The 18,988-nt window shown below is 47.6% G+C and overlaps 1 protein-coding gene across 1 annotated transcript in view; it reads right to left on the reverse strand.

Annotated features, from left to right (window-relative positions):
* LOC118378820 (unconventional myosin-IXAa-like) overlaps positions 1 to 18,988 on the reverse strand; it is a 311,583-nt gene that overhangs the window by 138,024 nt on the left and 154,571 nt on the right. The window contains 1 exon segment of the mRNA XM_052480840.1: positions 8,512 to 8,611. Within this exon segment, the coding sequence (XP_052336800.1) occupies positions 8,512 to 8,611 (100 nt within the window).

Below are 18,988 nucleotides of genomic sequence, written 5' to 3' on the forward strand. Positions count from 1 at the left end.
CTCAGAGCATGTGCAGACCAGCTGGCTGGTGTGTTTACGGACATATTCAATCAATCCTTATCCCAGTCTGCTGTTCCCACATGCTTCAAGAGGGCCACCATTGTCCCTGTTCCCAAGAAAGCTAAGGTAACTGAGCTAAATGACTACCGCCCCGTAGCACTCACTTCCGTCATCATGAAGTGCTTTGAGAGACTAGTCAAGGACCATATCACCTCCACCCTACCTGACACCCTAGACCCACTTCAATTTTCTTACCACCCCAATAGGTCCACAGACAATGCAATCTCAATCACACTGCACACTGCCCTAACCCATCTGGATTAGAGGAATACCTATGTAAGAATGCTGTTCATCGACTACCGCTCAGCATTTAACACCATAGTACCCTCCAAACTCGTCATCAAGCTCGAGACGGTGGGTCTCGACGCCGCCCTGTGCAACTGGGTCCTGGACTTCCTGATGGGATGCCCCCAGGTGGTGAGGGTAGGAAACAACATCTCCACTCCGCTGATCCTCAACACTGGGGCCCCACAAGGGTGCGTGCTCAGCCCTCTCCTGTACTCTCTGTTCACCCACGACTGCGTGGCCTCGCACACCTCCAACTCAATCATCAAGTTTGCAGACGACACTACAGTGGTAGGCTTGATTACCAACAACGACGAGACGGCCTACAGTGAGGAGGTGAGGGCCCTTGGAGTGTGTGGTCAGCAAAATAACCTCACACTCAACATCAACAAAACAAAGGAGATGATTAAGGACTTCAGGAAACAGCAGAGGGAGCACCCCCCTATCCACATCCATATCGACACATCACAGACAAACTGAATTGGTCCACCCACACAAACAGCGTGGTGAAGAAGGCGCAGCAGCGCCTCTTCAACCTCAGGAGGCTGAAGAAATTCGGCTTGTCACCAAAAGCACTCACAAACTTTTACAGACGCACAATCGAGAGCATCCTGTCGGGCTGCATCACCACCTGGTACGGCAACTGCTCCACCCACAACCGTAAGGCTCTCCAGAGGGTAGTGAGGTCTGCACAACGCATCACCGGGGGCAAACTACCTGCCCTCCAGGACTCCTACACCACCCGATGTCACAGGAAGACCATAAAGATCATCAAGGACAACAACCACCCGAGCCACTGCCTGTTCACCCTGCTCCCATCCAGAAGGCGAGGTCAGTACAGGTGCATCAAAGCAGGGACAGAGAGACTGAAAAACTTATATCTCAAGGCCATCAGACTGTTAAACAGCCACCACTAACATTGGGTGGCTGCTGCCAACATACTGACTCACATCTCTGGCCACTTTAATAATAACAAATTGGGTGTAATAAATGTATCACTAGTTACTTTAAACAATGCCACTTTATATAATGTTTACATACCCTACAATACTCATCTCATATGTATATACTCTGTACCATCTGCTAATCACATTAACATCTGCTAACCATGTGTATGTGACCAATAAAATTTGATTTGATTTTGATATGACCTGTACCAACCCAGCACCAAATCACCCCACATGTACCAACCCAGCACCAAATCACCCCACATGTACCAACCCAGCACCAAATCACCCCACCTGTACCAACCCAGCACCAAATCACCCCACATGTACCAACCCAGCACCAAATCACCCCCACCTGTACCAACCCAGCACTAAAATCACCCCACCTGTACCAACCCAGCACCAAATCACCCCACCTGTACCAACCCAGCACCAAATCACCCCACCTGTACCAACCCAGCACCAAATCACCCCACATGTACCAACCCAGCACTAAAATCACCCCCCACCTGTACCAACCCAGCACCAAATCACCCCACCTGTATCAACCCAGCACCAAATCACCCCACCTGTACCAACCCAGCACCAAATCACCCCACATGTACCAACCCAGCACTAAAATCACCCCACCTGTACCAACCCAGCACCAAATCACCCCACCTGTATCAACCCAGCACCAAATCACCCCACATGTACCAACCCAGCACCAAATCACCCCACATGTACCAACCCAGCACCAAATCACCCCACCTGTACCAACCCAGCACCAAATCACCCCCACCTGTATCAACCCAGCACCAAATCACCCCACCTGTACCAACCCAGCACCAAATCACCCCACATGTACCAACCCAGCACCAAATCACCCCACATGTACCAACCCAGCACCAAATCACCCCACATGTACCAACCCAGCACCAAATCACCCCACATGTACCAACCCAGCACCAAATCACCCCACATGTACCAACCCAGCACCAAATCACCCCACATGTACCAACCCAGCACCAAATCACCCCACATGTACCAACCCAGCACCAAATCACCCCACATGTACCAACCCAGCACCAAATCACCCCACATGTACCAACCCAGCACCAAATCACCCCACATGTACCAACCCAGCACCAAATCACCCCACATGTACCAACCCAGCACCAAATCACCCCACCTGTACCAACCCAGCACCAAATCACCCCACCTGTACCAACCCAGCACCAAATCACCCACCCAGCTGTACCAACCCAGCACCAAATCACCCCACATGTCAAATCACCCCACCTGTATCAACCCAGCACCAAATCACCCCACCTGTACCAACCCAGCACCAAATCACCCCCAGCTGTACCAACCCAGCACCAAATCACCCCACCTGTACCAACCCAGCACCAAATCACCCCCAGCTGTACCACAACCCAGCACCAAATCACCCCCACCTGTACCAACCCAGCACCAAATCACCACCTGTACCAACCCAGCACCAAATCACCCCACCTGTACCAACCAAATCACCGCACATGTACCAAAGCACCAAATCACCCCACCTGTACCAACCCAGCACCAAATCACCCCACCTGTCCCAACCCAGCACCAAATCACCCCACCTGTACCAACCCAGCACCAAATCACCCCACTGTACCAACCCAGCACCAAATCACCCCACATGTACCAACCCAGCACCAAATCACCCCCACCTGTATCAACCCAGCACCAAATCAACATGTACCAACCCAGCACCAAATCACCCCACATGTACCAACCCAGCACCAAATCACCCCACCTGTACCAACCCAGCACCAAATCACCCCCACCTGTACCAACCCAGCACCAAATCACCCCACCTGTACCAACCCAGCACTAAAATCACCCCACATGTACCAACCCAGCACCAAATCACCCCACCTGTAACACCCAGCACCAAATCACCCCACATGTACCAACCCAGCACCAAATCACCCCCACCTGTACCAACCCAGCACCAAATCACCCACATGTACCAACCCAGCACCAAATCACCCCCACCTGTATCAACCCAGCACCAAATCACCCACATGTACCAACCCAGCACCAAATCACCCCACCTGTATCAACCCAGCACCAAATCACCCCACATGTACCAACCCAGCACCAAATCACCCCACCTGTACCAACCCAGCACCAAATCACCCCACCTGTACCAACCCAGTACCAACCCAGCACCAAATCACCCACATGTACCAACCCAGCACCAAATCACCCCACATGTACCAACCCAGCACCAAATCACCCCACCTGTACCAACCCAGCACCAAATCACCCCAACCCAGCACCAAATCACCCCACCGTACCAACCCAGCACCTGTACCAACCCAGCACCAAATCACCCCACATGTACCAACCCAGCACCAAATCACCCCAGCTGTACCAACCCAGCACCAAATCACCCCCCAGCTGTACCAACCCAGCACCAAATCACCCCACCTGTATCAACCCAGCACCAAATCACCCCACCTGTACCAACCCAGCACCAAATCACCCCACCTGTATCAACCCAGCACCAAATCACCCCACATGTACCAACCCAGCACCAAATCACCCCACCTGTACCAACCCAGCACCAAATCACCCCACCTGTACCAACCCAGCACCAAATCACCCCACATGTACCAACCCAGCACCAAATCACCCCACCTGTACCAACCCAGCACCAAATCACCCCACCTGTACCAACCCAGCACCAAATCACCCCACCTGTACCAACCCAGCACCAAATCACCCCACATGTACCAACCCAGCACCAAATCACCCCACATGTACCAACCCAGCACCAAATCACCCCACCTGTACCAACCCAGCACCAAATCACCCCCACCTGTACCAACCCAGCACCAAATCACCCCCACCTGTACCAACCTAGCACCAAATCACCCCCTGTATCAACCCAGCACTAAAATCACCCCCACCTGTACCAACCCAGCACCAAATCACCCCACCTGTACCAACCCAGCACCAAATCACCCCACCTGTACCAACCCAGCACTAAAATCACCCCACATGTACCAACCCAGCACCAAATCACCCCACCTGTACCAACCCAGCACCAAATCACCCCACATGTACCAACCCAGCACCAAATCACCCCACATGTACCAACCCAGCACCAAATCACCCCCACCTGTATCAACCCAGCACCAAATCACCCCACCTGTACCAACCCAGCACTAAAATCACCCCACATGTACTCAGAAAGGTATACCCAGCTAAACACACTATACTGACCAGCTCGCTCTCATTGTCATTTTCCCAGTGAAATCTGTGGGATTTCTTTGTAATCTGGAAGTAAGGTAGAGGGGGTTAGAAATAGGTACGCACGCACACACACACACACACACACACACACACACACACACACACACACACACACACACACACACACACACACACACACACACACACACACACACACACACACACACACACACACACACACACACACACACACACACACACACACACACGGGAAGGTTGACGAAACTGTTCTAAAAACACACACAAACTTACACAAAACACACAGATGTGCATAAAGACACACACACACACCTAGACAAACAGAGAGACAGAGAGAGAAACAGAGAGACAGAGACAAACAGAGAGACAGAGAGACAGACAGAGAGAGCGAGACAGAGAGAGCGAGACAGACAGAGAGAGCGAGACAGAGCGAGACAGAGCGAGAGAGAGCGAGACAGAGCGAGAGAGAGCGAGAGAGCGAGAGAGAGCGAGACAGACAGACAGACAGAGAGAGCAAGACAGACAGACAGACAGAGAGAGCGAGACAGACAGACAGACAGAGAGAGCGAGACAGACAGACAGACAGACAGACAGACAGACAGACAGACAGACAGACAGACAGACAGACAGACAGACAGACAGACAGACAGACAGACAGACAGACAGACAGAGAGACAGACAGACAGACAGACAGACAGACAGACAGACAGACAGACAGACAGACAGACAGACAGACAGACAGACAGACAGACAGACAGAGAGAGCGAGACAGACAGACAGAGAGAAAGAGCGAGACAGACAGACAGAGAGAGAGAGCGAGACAGACAGACAGAGAGAGAGAGCGAGACAGACAGACAGAGAGAGAGAGAGCGAGACAGACAGACAGCCAGCCAGACAGACAGACAGACAGACAGACAGACAGACAGAACAGACAGACAGAGACAAAGAGAGAGAGAGAGACAGAGAGAGACAGAGAGAGACAGAGAGAGAGACAGAGAGAGAGAGAGACAGAGAGACTACTGTACACACCACAAACACACATGCCATGGTCACACACAAGACCGCCAGTCACGCCACACACAGACTCCTGCTGTCGCCATGGAAACAGAGGAGCATAGTAACAGACGGCTTGGAGCTGGGTTTGTTGTTGTTGGGATCAGGAGTGTTTTGGGGGAAGAGAGGAGGACAAAAACTGTAATGTTTTTGGGGATGCCGAAAAAATAACCAAGGAACACTCTGATTTTAACCAGAGTCCTGTGAATCTGTTGCCAGAGTAGGCAGATGTCCACACACACACACAAAACAAACACACACACACTATAAATGTGAGGTCAACACAATCAACAGCCAATGTGCTGAGAAGTGCTCCATTTATGATAAATTAACAAACTACTGAAGAGAAACAAACATCCAACTAAACTGCTAGCCATTACCATCTGCAGTCTAAGCAGCCCTCTCACCATCTACAGAGGTTTGATAACATGATGCATGACAGCCAACATTATATTTCTGTTGGAAACAGTAGACTAGAGGCTACATGAAACAATATAGAGACTATAGGCTACATGTAAAGAGACTATAGGCTACATGAAACAGTATAGAGACTATAGGCTACATGTAAAGAGACTATAGGCTACATGAAACAGTATAGAGACTATAGGCTACATGTAAAGAGACTATAGGCTACATGAAACAGTATAGAGACTATAGGCTACATGTAAAGAGACTATAGGCTACATGAAACAGTATAGAGACTATAGGCTACATGTATAGAGACTATAGGCTACATGAAACAGTATAGAGACTATAGGCTACATGTATAGAGACTATAGGCTACATGAAACAGTATAGAGACTATAGGCTACATGTATAGAGACTACAGGCTACATGTAAAGAAACTATAGACTACATGTAAAGAGACTAGAGGCTACATGTATAGAGACTAGAGGCGACATGTAAAGAGACTATAGGCTACATGTAAAGAGACTATAGGCTACATGAAACAGTAGAGACTATAGGCTACATGTATAGAGACTATAGGCGACATGTAAAGAGACTATAGGCTACATGTAAAGAGACTACAGGCTACATGTAAAGAGACTATAGACTACATGAAACAGTAGAGACTACAGACTACATGTAAAGAGACTATAGGCTACATGTAAAGAGACTATAGGCTACATGTAAAGAGACTATAGGCTACATGTAAAGAGACTACAGGCTACATGTAAAGAGACTATAGGCTACATGTAAAGAGACTATAGGCTACATGTAAAGAGACTACAGGCTACATGTAAAGAGACTATAGGCTACATGTAAAGAGACTAGAGGCGACATGTAAAGAGACTATAGGCTACATGTAAAGAGACTATAGGCTACATGAAACAGTAGAGACTATAGGCTACATGTAAAGAGACTACAGGCTACATGTAAAGAGACTATAGACTACATGAAACAGTAGAGACTATAGGCTACATGTAAAGAGACTACAGGCTACATGTAAAGAGACTATAGGCTACATGTAAAGAGACTATAGACTACATGTAACAGTAGAGACTACAGACTACATGTAAAGAGACTATAGGCTACATGTAAAGAGACTATAGGCTACATGTAAAGAGACTATAGGCTACATGTAAAGAGACTATAGGCTACATGTAAAGAGACTATAGGCTACATGTAAAGAGACTATAGGCTACATGTAAAGAGACTATAGACTACATGTAAAGAGACTACAGGCTACATGTAAAGAGACTATAGGCTACATGTAAAGAGACTATAGGCTACATGTAAAGAGACTATAGGCTACATGTATAGAGACTAGAGGCTACATGTAAAGAGACTATAGACTACATGTAAAGAGACTATAGACTACATGTAAAGAGACTATAGGCTACATGTACATGTAAAGAGACTATAGGCTACATGTAAAGAGACTATAGACTACATGTAAAGAGACTATAGACTACATGCTACATGTAAAGAGACTATAGGCTACATGTAAAGAGACATGTACATGTAAAGAGACTATAGACTACATGAAAAAGAGACTATAGGCTACATGTAAAGAGACTACAGGCTACATGTAAAGAGACTATAGACTACATGAAACAGTAGAGACTATAGGCTACATGTAAAGAGACTACAGGCTACATGTAAAGAGACTATAGACTACATGAAACAGTAGAGACTATAGGCTACATGTAAAGAGACTACAGGCTACATGTAAAGAGACTATAGACTACATGAAACAGTAGAGACTATAGGCTACATGTAAAGAGACTATAGGCTACATGTAAAGAGACTACAGGCTACATGTAAAGAGACTATAGACTACATGTAAAGAGATGTAAAAGAGACTATAGGCTACATGTAAAGAGACTATAGACTACATGAAAAGAGACTACATGTAAAGAGACTATAGGCTACATGTAAAGAGACTACAGGCTACATGTAAAGAGACTATAGACTACATGAAACAGTAGAGACTATAGACTACATGAAACAGTAGAGACTATAGGCTACATGTAAAGAGACTATAGGCTACATGTAAAGAGACTATAGACTACATGAAACAGTAGAGACTATAGGCTACATGTAAAGAGACTATAGGCTACATGTAAAGAGACTACAGGCTACCTGAAATTCAAACATATACATATCAGTAGATATGACCAAATCTCAGTGGATGTGGCCACAGGACCCACATACAGACTGTGTGTGTGTGTGTGTGTGTGTGTGTGTGTGTGTGTGTGTGTGTGTGTGTGTGTGTGTGTGTGTGTGTGTGTGTGTGTGTGTGTGTGTGTGTGTGTGTGTGTGTGTGTGTGTGTGTGTGTGTGTGTGTGTGTGTGTGTGTGTGTGTGTGTGTGTGTGTGTGTGTGTGTGTGTGTGTGTGTGTGTGTGTGTGTGTGTGTGTGTGTGTGTGTGTGTGTGTGTGTGTGTGTGTGCCCACCTGGTTGAGGTAGTGGTAATCCTCCGGTTTGAGCAGGTGGAAGGCCTTCCTCTCCTCCTCAGTGGCTCCAGCCAAAAGGTAGTAGAACACATGGTAGTTCCTAGAGAGACAGAGTTAACAGAGAGTAGAACACATGGTAGTTCCTAGAGAGACAGAGTTAACAGAGAGTAGAACACATGGTAGTTCCTAGAGAGACAGAGTTAACAGAGCGTAGAACACATGGTAGTTCCTAGAGAGACAGAGTTAACAGAGAGTAGAACACATGGTAGTTCCTAGAGACAGAGTTAACAGAGAGTAGAACACATGGTAGTTCCTAGAGAGACAGAGTTAACAGAGAGTAGAACACATGGTAGTTCCTAGAGAGACAGAGTTAACAGAGAGAGACAGAGTTAACAGAGAGTAGAACACATGGTAGTTCCTAGAGAGACAGAGTTAACAGAGAGTAGAACACATGGTAGTTCCTAGAGAGACAGAGTTAACAGAGAGAACACAGAGTTCCTAGAGAGACAGAGTTAACAGAGAGTAGAACACATGGTAGTTCCTAGAGAGACAGAGTTTAGAACACATGGTAGTTCCTAGAGACAGAGTTAACAGAGAGTAGAACACATGGTAGTTCCTAGAGACAGAGTTAACAGAGAGTAGAACACATGGTAGTTCCTAGAGAGACAGAGTTAACAGAGAGTAGAACACATGGTAGTTCCTAGAGACAGAGTTAACAGAGAGTAGAACACAGTTCCTAGAGACAGAGTTAACAGAGTAGAACACATGGTAGTTCCTAGAGACAGAGATAACAGAGAGTAGAACACATGGTAGTTCCTAGTAGAACACATGGAGACAGAGTTAACAGAGAGTAGAACACATGGTAGTTCCTAGAGAGACAGAGTTAACAGAGAGTAGAACACATGGTATATTCTATATACAGGGTGTTACGGTACAGAGTCAATGTGGAGGCTAAATACAGGGGGTACCGGTCCATGTGCTCTATACACAAGGATCTCAACTCAGAATATCTCCTCATGCCAAAGTGTGGTCTCTTAGGACGGTGTCAGTAATAGTCGGAGCCTGTAGAGACTCCATCTGCGGAACATATTACACACAACGAGAGGTTGCGTTTCCAGAGGGAAAAAAACTAAGAAACACCGCATTGTATGTCACGCCATAGTGTGGAAACCTGATTAGTGTGTGTGTGTGTGTGTGTGTGTGTGTGTGTGTGTGTGTGTGTGTGTGTGTGTGTGTGTGTGTGTGTGTTTTACAGGCACCCGTGTCTAAAGGAGAAGGCTGGGAGGTCTGGTTTGAGTTTGAGCTCCTGTGCTGTCATCACGGTGACTTGGAAGCCTTAGTGACCAGCGGGGCCAAACTGAGACCTTGGGGATAAAATATCCACCGTTATAAACCTATTACCGCTATTGTGATTCACTGAGTCAGCAATGAACAGGGATTTGGGTTTTTGTGGTGGTACATTGAGGGTGGGGTGGAAGTGGACGAGGTGTGTGTGTGTGCGCTGCGAAAGTACACATGTGTGTGTGTGTGTGTGTGCGCTGCGAAAGTACACATGTGTGTGTGTGTGTGCGCTGCGAAAGTACACATGTGTGTGTGTGTGTGTGCTCTGCGAAAGTACACATGTGTGTGTGTGTGCGCTGCGAAAGTACACATGCGTGTGTGTGTGTGTGCTCTGCGAAAGTACACATATGTGTGTGTGTGTGTGCGCTGTGAAAGTACACGTGAGTGTGTGTGTGTGCTCTGCGAAAGTACACATGTGTGTGTGTGTGCGCTGCGAAAGTACACATGCGTGTGTGTGTGTGTGCTCTGCGAAAGTACACATGTGTGTGTGTGTGTGTGCGCTGTGAAAGTACACGTGTGTGTGTGTGCGCTGTGAAAGTACACATGCGTATGTGTGCTCGTGAGATTTTGAGCGTATATATTTCATTGATATTTCATTGATCTTTATGAGTTAGATAAACAAATTGATTCGTCTTATTACAAATCGCATGTGAGGTGTGTGTATATATATATATGTATATATATATATATATATGCATATACGATTATTATCACAATGAAACATCATCAACAGTATGTAACTGTATCGACACCCCCCCATCACCATGGTAATAGCCTATATAGTGTATATGATATCCCATAATCAACCATATATGTTATCTAATATGAATTCAACTTGAGGTTCAAAATATAACGCTTTGTTAACAACAACATAAACAACTTTGCTTTAACGTCAGAGCGATTATATTCTGGTCTATTGAGGAAGAGTATGAGGAAGAGTATCAGATATCCTGTGTGGTTTGAGGAAATGAAGTCGGCTTCTAGGTATCGAGGTTCAGCGAACAACTGAGGAGGAAAAAATAAGAAAGTTACCCGGAATATAATCTCTCTACCACGGGGGTCAACTCAGTGGGCTAAGAGGGTCCCGCCCCTCAGATTGGAAGGTTAGTAGTGTGACTCCCCGGGTCGAGTCATACCAAAAAACTCAGAAGAAGAAATTGACCCAATGCGTCTCAGTCTGGCACTCAGCATTAAGGAGATGGATTGGGGGTAAGGTGTTGTGATAGACTAGCGTCCTGTCCAGGAGGTGTACTGGTACATTGTATTGTACATCAAGCTGCCTCATGTTACAGAATCAGGAGATGATTTATAGGCCGTTAAGCCTTTTAGATACTGAATCAATATTAGATAACTTATAAGGTTGTTTATGGAACAATACATAGCTACATTTGATTTATATCTATTGCTGTAATATACACTCAACAGACAGTTTATGATATAAACCCATCTAGTGCTGGGACCCCCTTTGCCTCCAGAACAGCCTGAATTATTTGGGGTATAGATTCTACAAGGTGTCGGATGTTGGTCCATGCTGACGCGATGGCTTCGCGCGTTTACTGCAGATTGGACGGCAGTACATTCACGCTGCTAACAGCCCGTCATTATGCTCTATTGGGTTGAGGTCTGACCAGGAAACTGGCATGTTCGAGAAAATGTTTTCCCACTCCTCAATTATCCAGTGTTGGTGATGTCGTGCCCACTGGAGACGCTTCTTCTTCTTGTTTTTAGCTGATAGGAGCGGAACCCGGTGATGTCGTGCCCACTGGAGACACTTCTTCTTCTTGTTTTTAGCAGATAGGAGCGGAACCCGGTGATGTCGTGCCCACTGGAGACACTTCTTCTTCTTGTTTTTAGCTGATAGGAGTGGAACCCGGTGATGTCGTGCCCACTGGAGACACTTCTTCTTCTTGTTTTTAGCAGATAGGAGCGGAACCCGGTGATGTCGTGCCCACTGGAGACACTTCTTCTTCTTGTTTTTAGCTGATAGGAGTGGAACCCGGTGATGTCGTGCCCACTGGAGACACTTCTTCTTCTTGTTTTTAGCTGATAGGAGTGGAACCCGGTGATGTCGTGCCCACTGGAGACACTTCTTCTTCTTGTTTTTAGCAGATAGGAGTGGAACCCGGTGATGTCGTGCCCACTGGAGACACTTCTTCTTCTTGTTTTTAGCTGATAGGAGCAGAACCCGGTGATGTCGTGCCCACTGGAGACACTTCTTCTTCTTGTTTTTAGCTGATAGGAGTGGAACCCGGTGATGTCATGCCCACTGGAGACACTTCTTCTTCTTGTTTTTAGCTGATAGGAGTGGAACCCGGTGATGTCATGCCCACTGGAGACACTTCTTCTTCTTGTTTTTTGATAGGAGTGGAACCCGGTGATGCCCACTGGAGACACTTCTTCTTCTTGTTTTTAGCGGAACCCGGTGATGTCATGCCCACTGGAGACACTTCTTCTTCTTGTTTTTTGATAGGAGAACCCGGTGAGCCCACTGGAGACACTTCTTCTTCTTGTTTTTAGCTGATAGGAGTGGAACCCGGTGATGTCATGCCCACTGGAGACACTTCTTCTTCTTGTTTTTAGCTGATAGGAGTGGAACCCGGTGATGTCATGCCCACTGGAGACACTTCTTCTTCTTGTTTTTAGCTGATAGGAGTGGAACCCGGTGATGTCATGCCCACTGGAGACACTTCTTCTTCTTGTTTTTAGCAGATAGGAGCGGAACCCGGTGATGTCATGCCCACTGGAGACACTTCTTCTTCTTGTTTTTAGCTGATAGGAGCGGAACCCGGTGATGTCGTGCCCACTGGAGACACTTCTTCTTCTTGTTTTTAGCAGATAGGAGTGGAACCCGGTGATGTCGTGCCCACTGGAGACGCTTCTTCTTGTTTTTAGCTGATAGGAGCAGAACCCGGTGATGTCGTGCCCACTGGAGACACTTCTTCTTCTTGTTTTTAGCTGATAGGAGCAGAACCCGGTGATGTTTTTCTGATAGGAGCAGAACCCACTGGAGACACTTCTTCTTCTTGTTTTTAGCAGATAGGAGCAGAACCCGGTGATGTCATGCCCACTGGAGACACTTCTTCTTCTTGTTTTTAGCTGATAGGAGCAGAACCCGGTGATGTCGTGCCCACTGGAGACACTTCTTCTTCTTGTTTTTAGCTGATAGTGAGTGGAACCCGGTGATGTCGTGCCCACTGGAGACACTTCTTCTTCTTGTTTTTAGCTGATAGGAGCGGAACCCAGTGATACGTGCCCACTGGAGTGATGTCATGCCCACTGGAGACACTTCTTCTTCTTGTTTTTAGCTGATAGGAGTGGAACCCGGTGATGTCGTGCCCACTGGAGACACTTCTTCTTCTTGTTTTTAGCTGATAGGAGTGGAACCCGGTGATGTCATGCCCACTGGAGACACTTATTCTTCTTCTTGTTTTTAGCTGATAGGAGCAGAACCCGGTGATGTCGTGCCCACTGGAGACACTTCTTCTTCTTGTTTTTAGCTTGTGGAACCCGGTGATGTTGCCCACTGGAGAGACTTCTTCTTCTTGTTTTTAGCTGATAGTGGAACCCGGTGATGTCGTGCCCACTGGAGACACTTCTTCTTCTTGTTTTTAGCTGATAGGAGCGGAACCCGGTGATGTCATGCCCACTGGAGACACTTCTTCTTCTTGTTTTTAGCTGATAGGAGTGGAACCCGGTGATGTCGTGCCCACTGGAGACACTTCTTCTTCTTGTTTTTAGCTGATAGGACTTCTTCTTCTTGCGGAACCCGGTGATGTCGTGCCCACTGGAGACACTTCTTCTTCTTGTTTTTAGCAGATAGGAGTGGAACCCGGTGATGTCGTGCCCACTGGAGACACTTCTTCTTCTTGTTTTTAGCTGATAGGAGGAGTGGAACCCGGTGATGTCGTGCCCACTGGAGACACTTCTTCTTCTTGTTTTTAGCTGATAGGAGTGGAACCCGGTGATGTCGTGCCCACTGGAGACACTTCTTCTTCTTGTTTTTAGCTGATAGGAGTGGAACCCGGTGATGTCGTGCCCACTGGAGACACTTCTTCTTCTTGTTTTTAGCTGATAGGAGTGGAACCCGGTGATGTCGTGCCCACTGGAGACACTTCTTCTTCTTGTTTTTAGCTGATAGGAGTGGAACCCGGTGATGTCGTGCCCACTGGAGAACCCTTGTTTTTAGTGATGTGGAACCCGGTGATGTCGTGCCCACTGGAGACACTTCTTCTTCTTGTTTTTAGCTGATAGAGTGGAACCCGGTGATGTCGTGCCCACTGGAGACACTTCTTCTTCTTGTTTTTAGCTGATAGGAGCGGAACCCACTGGAGACACTTCTTCTTCTTGTTTTTAGCTGATAGGAGTGGAACCCGGTGATGTCGTGCCCACTGGAGACACTTCTTCTTCTTGTTTTTAGCTGATAGGAGCGGAACCCACTGGAGACACTTCTTCTTCTTGTTTTTAGCTGATAGGAGTGGAACCCGGTGATGTCGTGCCCACTGGAGACACTTCTTCTTCTTGTTTTTAGCTGATAGGAGCGGAACCCACTGGAGACACTTCTTCTTCTTGTTTTTAGCTGATAGGAGTGGAACCCGGTGATGTCGTGCCCACTGGAGACACTTCTTCTTCTTGTTTTTAGCTGATAGGAGCGGAACCCGGTGATGTCGTGCCCACTGGAGACACTTCTTCTTCTTGTTTTTAGCTGATAGGAGTGGAACCCGGTGATGTCGTGCCCACTGGAGACACTTCTTCTTCTTGTTTTTAGCTGATAGGAGTGGAACCCGGTGATGTCGTGCCCACTGGAGACACTTCTTCTTGTTTTTAGCTGATAGGAGAGGAACCCGGTGATGTCGTGCCCACTGGAGACACTTCTTCTTCTTGTTTTTAGCTGATAGGAGTGGAACCCGGTGATGTCGTGCCCACTGGAGACACTTCTTCTTCTTGTTTTTAGCTGATAGGAGCGGAACCCGGTGATGTCGTGCCCACTGGAGACACTTCTTCTTCTTGTTTTTAGCTGAGCGGAACCCGGTGATGTCGTGCCCACTGGAGACACTTCTTCTTCTTGTTTTTAGCTGATAGGAGTGGAACCCGGTGATGTCGTGCCCACTGGAGACACTTCTTCTTCTTGTTTTTAGCTGATAGGAGTGGAACCCGGTGATGTCGTGCCCACTGGAGACACTTCTTCTTCTTGTTTTTAGCTGATAGGAGTGGAACCCGGTGATGTCGTGCCCACTGGAGACACTTCTTCTTCTTGTTTTTAGCTGATAGGAGTGGAACCCGGTGATGTCGTGCCCACTGGAGACACTTCTTCTTCTTGTTTTTAGCTGATAGGAGCAGAACCCGGTGATGTCGTGCCCACTGGAGACACTTCTTCTTCTTGTTTTTAGCTGATAGGAGTGGAACCCGGTGATGTCGTGCCCACTGGAGACACTTCTTCTTCTTGTTTTTAGCTGATAGGAGCGGAACCCGGTGATGTCGTGCCCACTGGAGACACTTCTTCTTCTTGTTTTTAGCTGATAGGAGCGGAACCCGGTGATGTCGTGCCCACTGGAGACACTTCTTCTTCTTGTTTTTAGCTGATAGGAGTGGAACCCGGTGATGTCGTGCCCACTGGAGACACTTCTTCTTCTTGTTTTTAGCTGATAGGAGTGGAACCCGGTGATGTCGTGCCCACTGGAGACACTTCTTCTTCTTGTTTTTAGCTGATAGGAGCAGAACCCGGTGATGTTGTGCCCATTGGAGACGCTTCTTCTTCTTGTTTTTAGCTGATAGGAGCGGAACCCGGTGATGTCGTGCCCACTGGAGACACTTCTTCTTCTTGTTTTTAGCTGATAGGAGTGGAACCCGGTGATGTTGTGCCCACTGGAGACACTTCTTCTTCTTGTTTTTAGCTGATAGGAGCGGAACCCGGTGATGTCGTGCCCACTGGAGACACTTCTTCTTCTTGTTTTTAGCTGATAGGAGTGGAACCCGGTGATGTCGTGCCCACTGGAGACACTTCTTCTTCTTGTTTTTAGCTGATAGGAGTGGAACCCGGTGATGTCGTGCCCACTGGAGACACTTCTTCTTCTTGTTTTTAGCTGATAGGAGCGGAACCCACTGGAGACACTTCTTCTTCTTGTTTTTAGCTGATAGGAGTGGAACCCGGTGATGTCGTGCCCACTGGAGACACTTCTTCTTCTTGTTTTTAGCAGATAGGAGCGGAACCCGGTGATGTCGTGCCCACTGGAGACACTTCTTCTTCTTGTTTTTAGCAGATAGGAGCAGAACCCGGTGATGTCGTGCCCACTGGAGACACTTCTTCTTCTTGTTTTTAGCTGATAGGAGCAGAACCCGGTGATGTCGTGCCCACTGGAGACACTTCTTCTTCTTGTTTTTAGCTGATAGGAGCAGAACCCGGTGATGTCGTGCCCACTGGAGACACTTCTTCTTCTTGTTTTTAGCTGATAGGAGTGGAACCCGGTGATGTCGTGCCCACTGGAGACACTTCTTCTTCTTGTTTTTAGCTGATAGGAGCGGAACCCGGTGATGTCGTGCCCACTGGAGACACTTCTTCTTCTTGTTTTTAGCTGATAGGAGCGGAACCCGGTGATGTCGTGCCCACTGGAGACACTTCTTCTTCTTGTTTTTAGCTGATAGGAGCGGAACCCGGTGATGTCGTGCCCACTGGAGACACTTCTTCTTCTTGTTTTTAGCTGATAGGAGTGGAACCCGGTGATGTCGTGCCCACTGGAGACACTTCTTCTTCTTGTTTTTAGCTGATAGGAGCGGAACCCGGTGATGTCGTGCCCACTGGAGACACTTCTTCTTCTTGTTTTTAGCTGATAGGAGTGGAACCCGGTGATGTCGTGCCCACTGGAGACACTTCTTCTTCTTGTTTTTAGCTGATAGGAGCGGAACCCGGTGATGTCGTGCCCACTGGAGACACTTCTTCTTCTTGTTTTTAGCTGATAGGAGCGGAACCCGGTGATGTCGTGCCCACTGGAGACACTTCTTCTTGTTTTTAGCTGATAGGAGTGGAACCCGGTGATGTCGTGCCCACTGGAGACACTTCTTCTTGTTTTTAGCTGATAGGAGCGGAACCCGGTGATGTCGTGCCCACTGGAGACACTTCTTCTTCTTGTTTTTAGCTGATAGGAGCGGAACCCGGTGATGTCGTGCCCACTGGAGACACTTCTTCTTCTTGTTTTTAGCTGATAGGAGTGGAACCCGGTGATGTCGTGCCCACTGGAGACACTTCTTCTTCTTGTTTTTAGCTGATAGGAGTGGAACCCGGTGATGTCATGCCCACTGGAGACACTTCTTCTTCTTGTTTTTAGCTGATAGGAGTGGAACCCGGTGATGTCGTGCCCACTGGAGACACTTCTTCTTCTTGTTTTTAGCTGATAGGGCAGAACCCGGTGATGTCGTGCCCACTGGAGACACTTCTTCTTCTTGTTTTTAGCTGATAGGAGCGGAACCCGGTGATGTCGTGCCCACTGGAGACACTTCTTCTTCTTGTTTTTAGCTGATAGGAGTGGAACCCGGTGATGTCGTGCCCACTGGAGACGCTTCTTCTTCTTGTTTTTAGCAGATAGGAGTGGAACCCGGTGATGTCGTGCCCACTGGAGACGCTTCTTCTTCTTGTTTTTAGCAGATAGGAGTGGAACCCGGTGATGTCGTGCCCACTGGAGACTCTTCTTCTTCTTGTTTTTAGCAGATAGGAGTTGAACCCGGTGATGTCGTGCCCACTGGAGACTTCTTCTTCTTGTTTTTAGCTGATAGGAGCGGAACCCGGTGATGTCGTGCCCACTGGAGACACTTCTTCTTCTTGTTTTTAGCTGATAGGAGCGGAACCCGGTGATGTCGTGCCCACTGGAGACACTTCTTCTTCTTGTTTTTAGCTGATAGGAGCAGAACCCGGTGATGTCGTGCCCACTGGAGACACTTCTTCTTCTTGTTTTTAGCTGATAGGAGCGGAACCCGGTGATGTCGTGCCCACTGGAGACACTTCTTCTTCTTGTTTTTAGCTGATAGGAGCGGAACCCGGTGATGTCGTGCCCACTGGAGACACTTCTTCTTCTTGTTTTTAGCTGATAGGAGCAGAACCCGGTGATGTTGTGCCCATTGGAGACGCTTCTTCTTCTTGTTTTTAGCTGATATGAGCGGAACCCGGTGATGTCGTGCCCACTGGAGACACTTCTTCTTCTTGTTTTTAGCTGATAGGAGTGGAACCCGGTGATGTTGTGCCCATTGGAGACGCTTCTTCTTCTTGTTTTTAGCTGATAGGAGCGGAACCCGGTGATGTCGTGCCCACTGGAGACGCTTCTTCTTCTTGTTTTTAGCTGATAGGAGGGAACCCGGTGATGTCGTGCCCACTGGAGACACTTCTTCTTCTTGTTTTTAGCTGATAGGAGTGGAACCCGGTGATGTCGTGCCCACTGGAGACACTTCTTCTTCTTGTTTTTAGCTGATAGGAGCGGAACCCGGTGATGTCGTGCCCACTGGAGACACTTCTTCTTCTTGTTTTTAGCTGATAGGAGTGGAACCCGGTGATGTCGTGCCCACTGGAGACACTTCTTCTTCTTGTTTTTAGCTGATAGGAGCGGAACCCGGTGATGTCGTCTGCTGCTCCCATCGGTGACAGGGATCGACGAGTTCCAAGATGTTGTCTGTTTGTGGCCCGCCTGTTAGCTTGCACGATTCTTGCCATTTCCCTTCGACTTCTCTCATCCCACAGGACTGCCGCTGACGGGAAGATTTGTTTGTGTGTCGCACCTCAGTAAACCCTTGACACTGACGTGCCCAGGAGGTTGGCCGTTTCTGAGATACTGGATACGGTGAAACCAACGATCAGACCCCCGCTGAAAGTAGATTAGGTCACCCATTTTGCCAACCTCCTGTTAAATCAAACAGTAACTGAATGCCTCGATGCCTGCCTGTTTTATATGCAACATGACTCACTGTTCGTAGGAGTGATCCATTTTTTGTGAGGTAGTGTACCTAAAAAAACTGGCCAGTGAGTGAATTCGGAAAGTATTCAGACCCCTTGACATTTTCCACAGCCTTATTCCAAAATGGATTAAATAAAAAAAAGAATCCTCATCAATCTACAAACATCCTGATGAAGAAGCAAAAACATTTTTTTTTTTGCGTG

This window comes from Oncorhynchus keta, chromosome 26 (assembly GCF_023373465.1).
Source record: "Oncorhynchus keta strain PuntledgeMale-10-30-2019 chromosome 26, Oket_V2, whole genome shotgun sequence".
Taxonomy (NCBI): domain Eukaryota; kingdom Metazoa; phylum Chordata; class Actinopteri; order Salmoniformes; family Salmonidae; genus Oncorhynchus; species Oncorhynchus keta.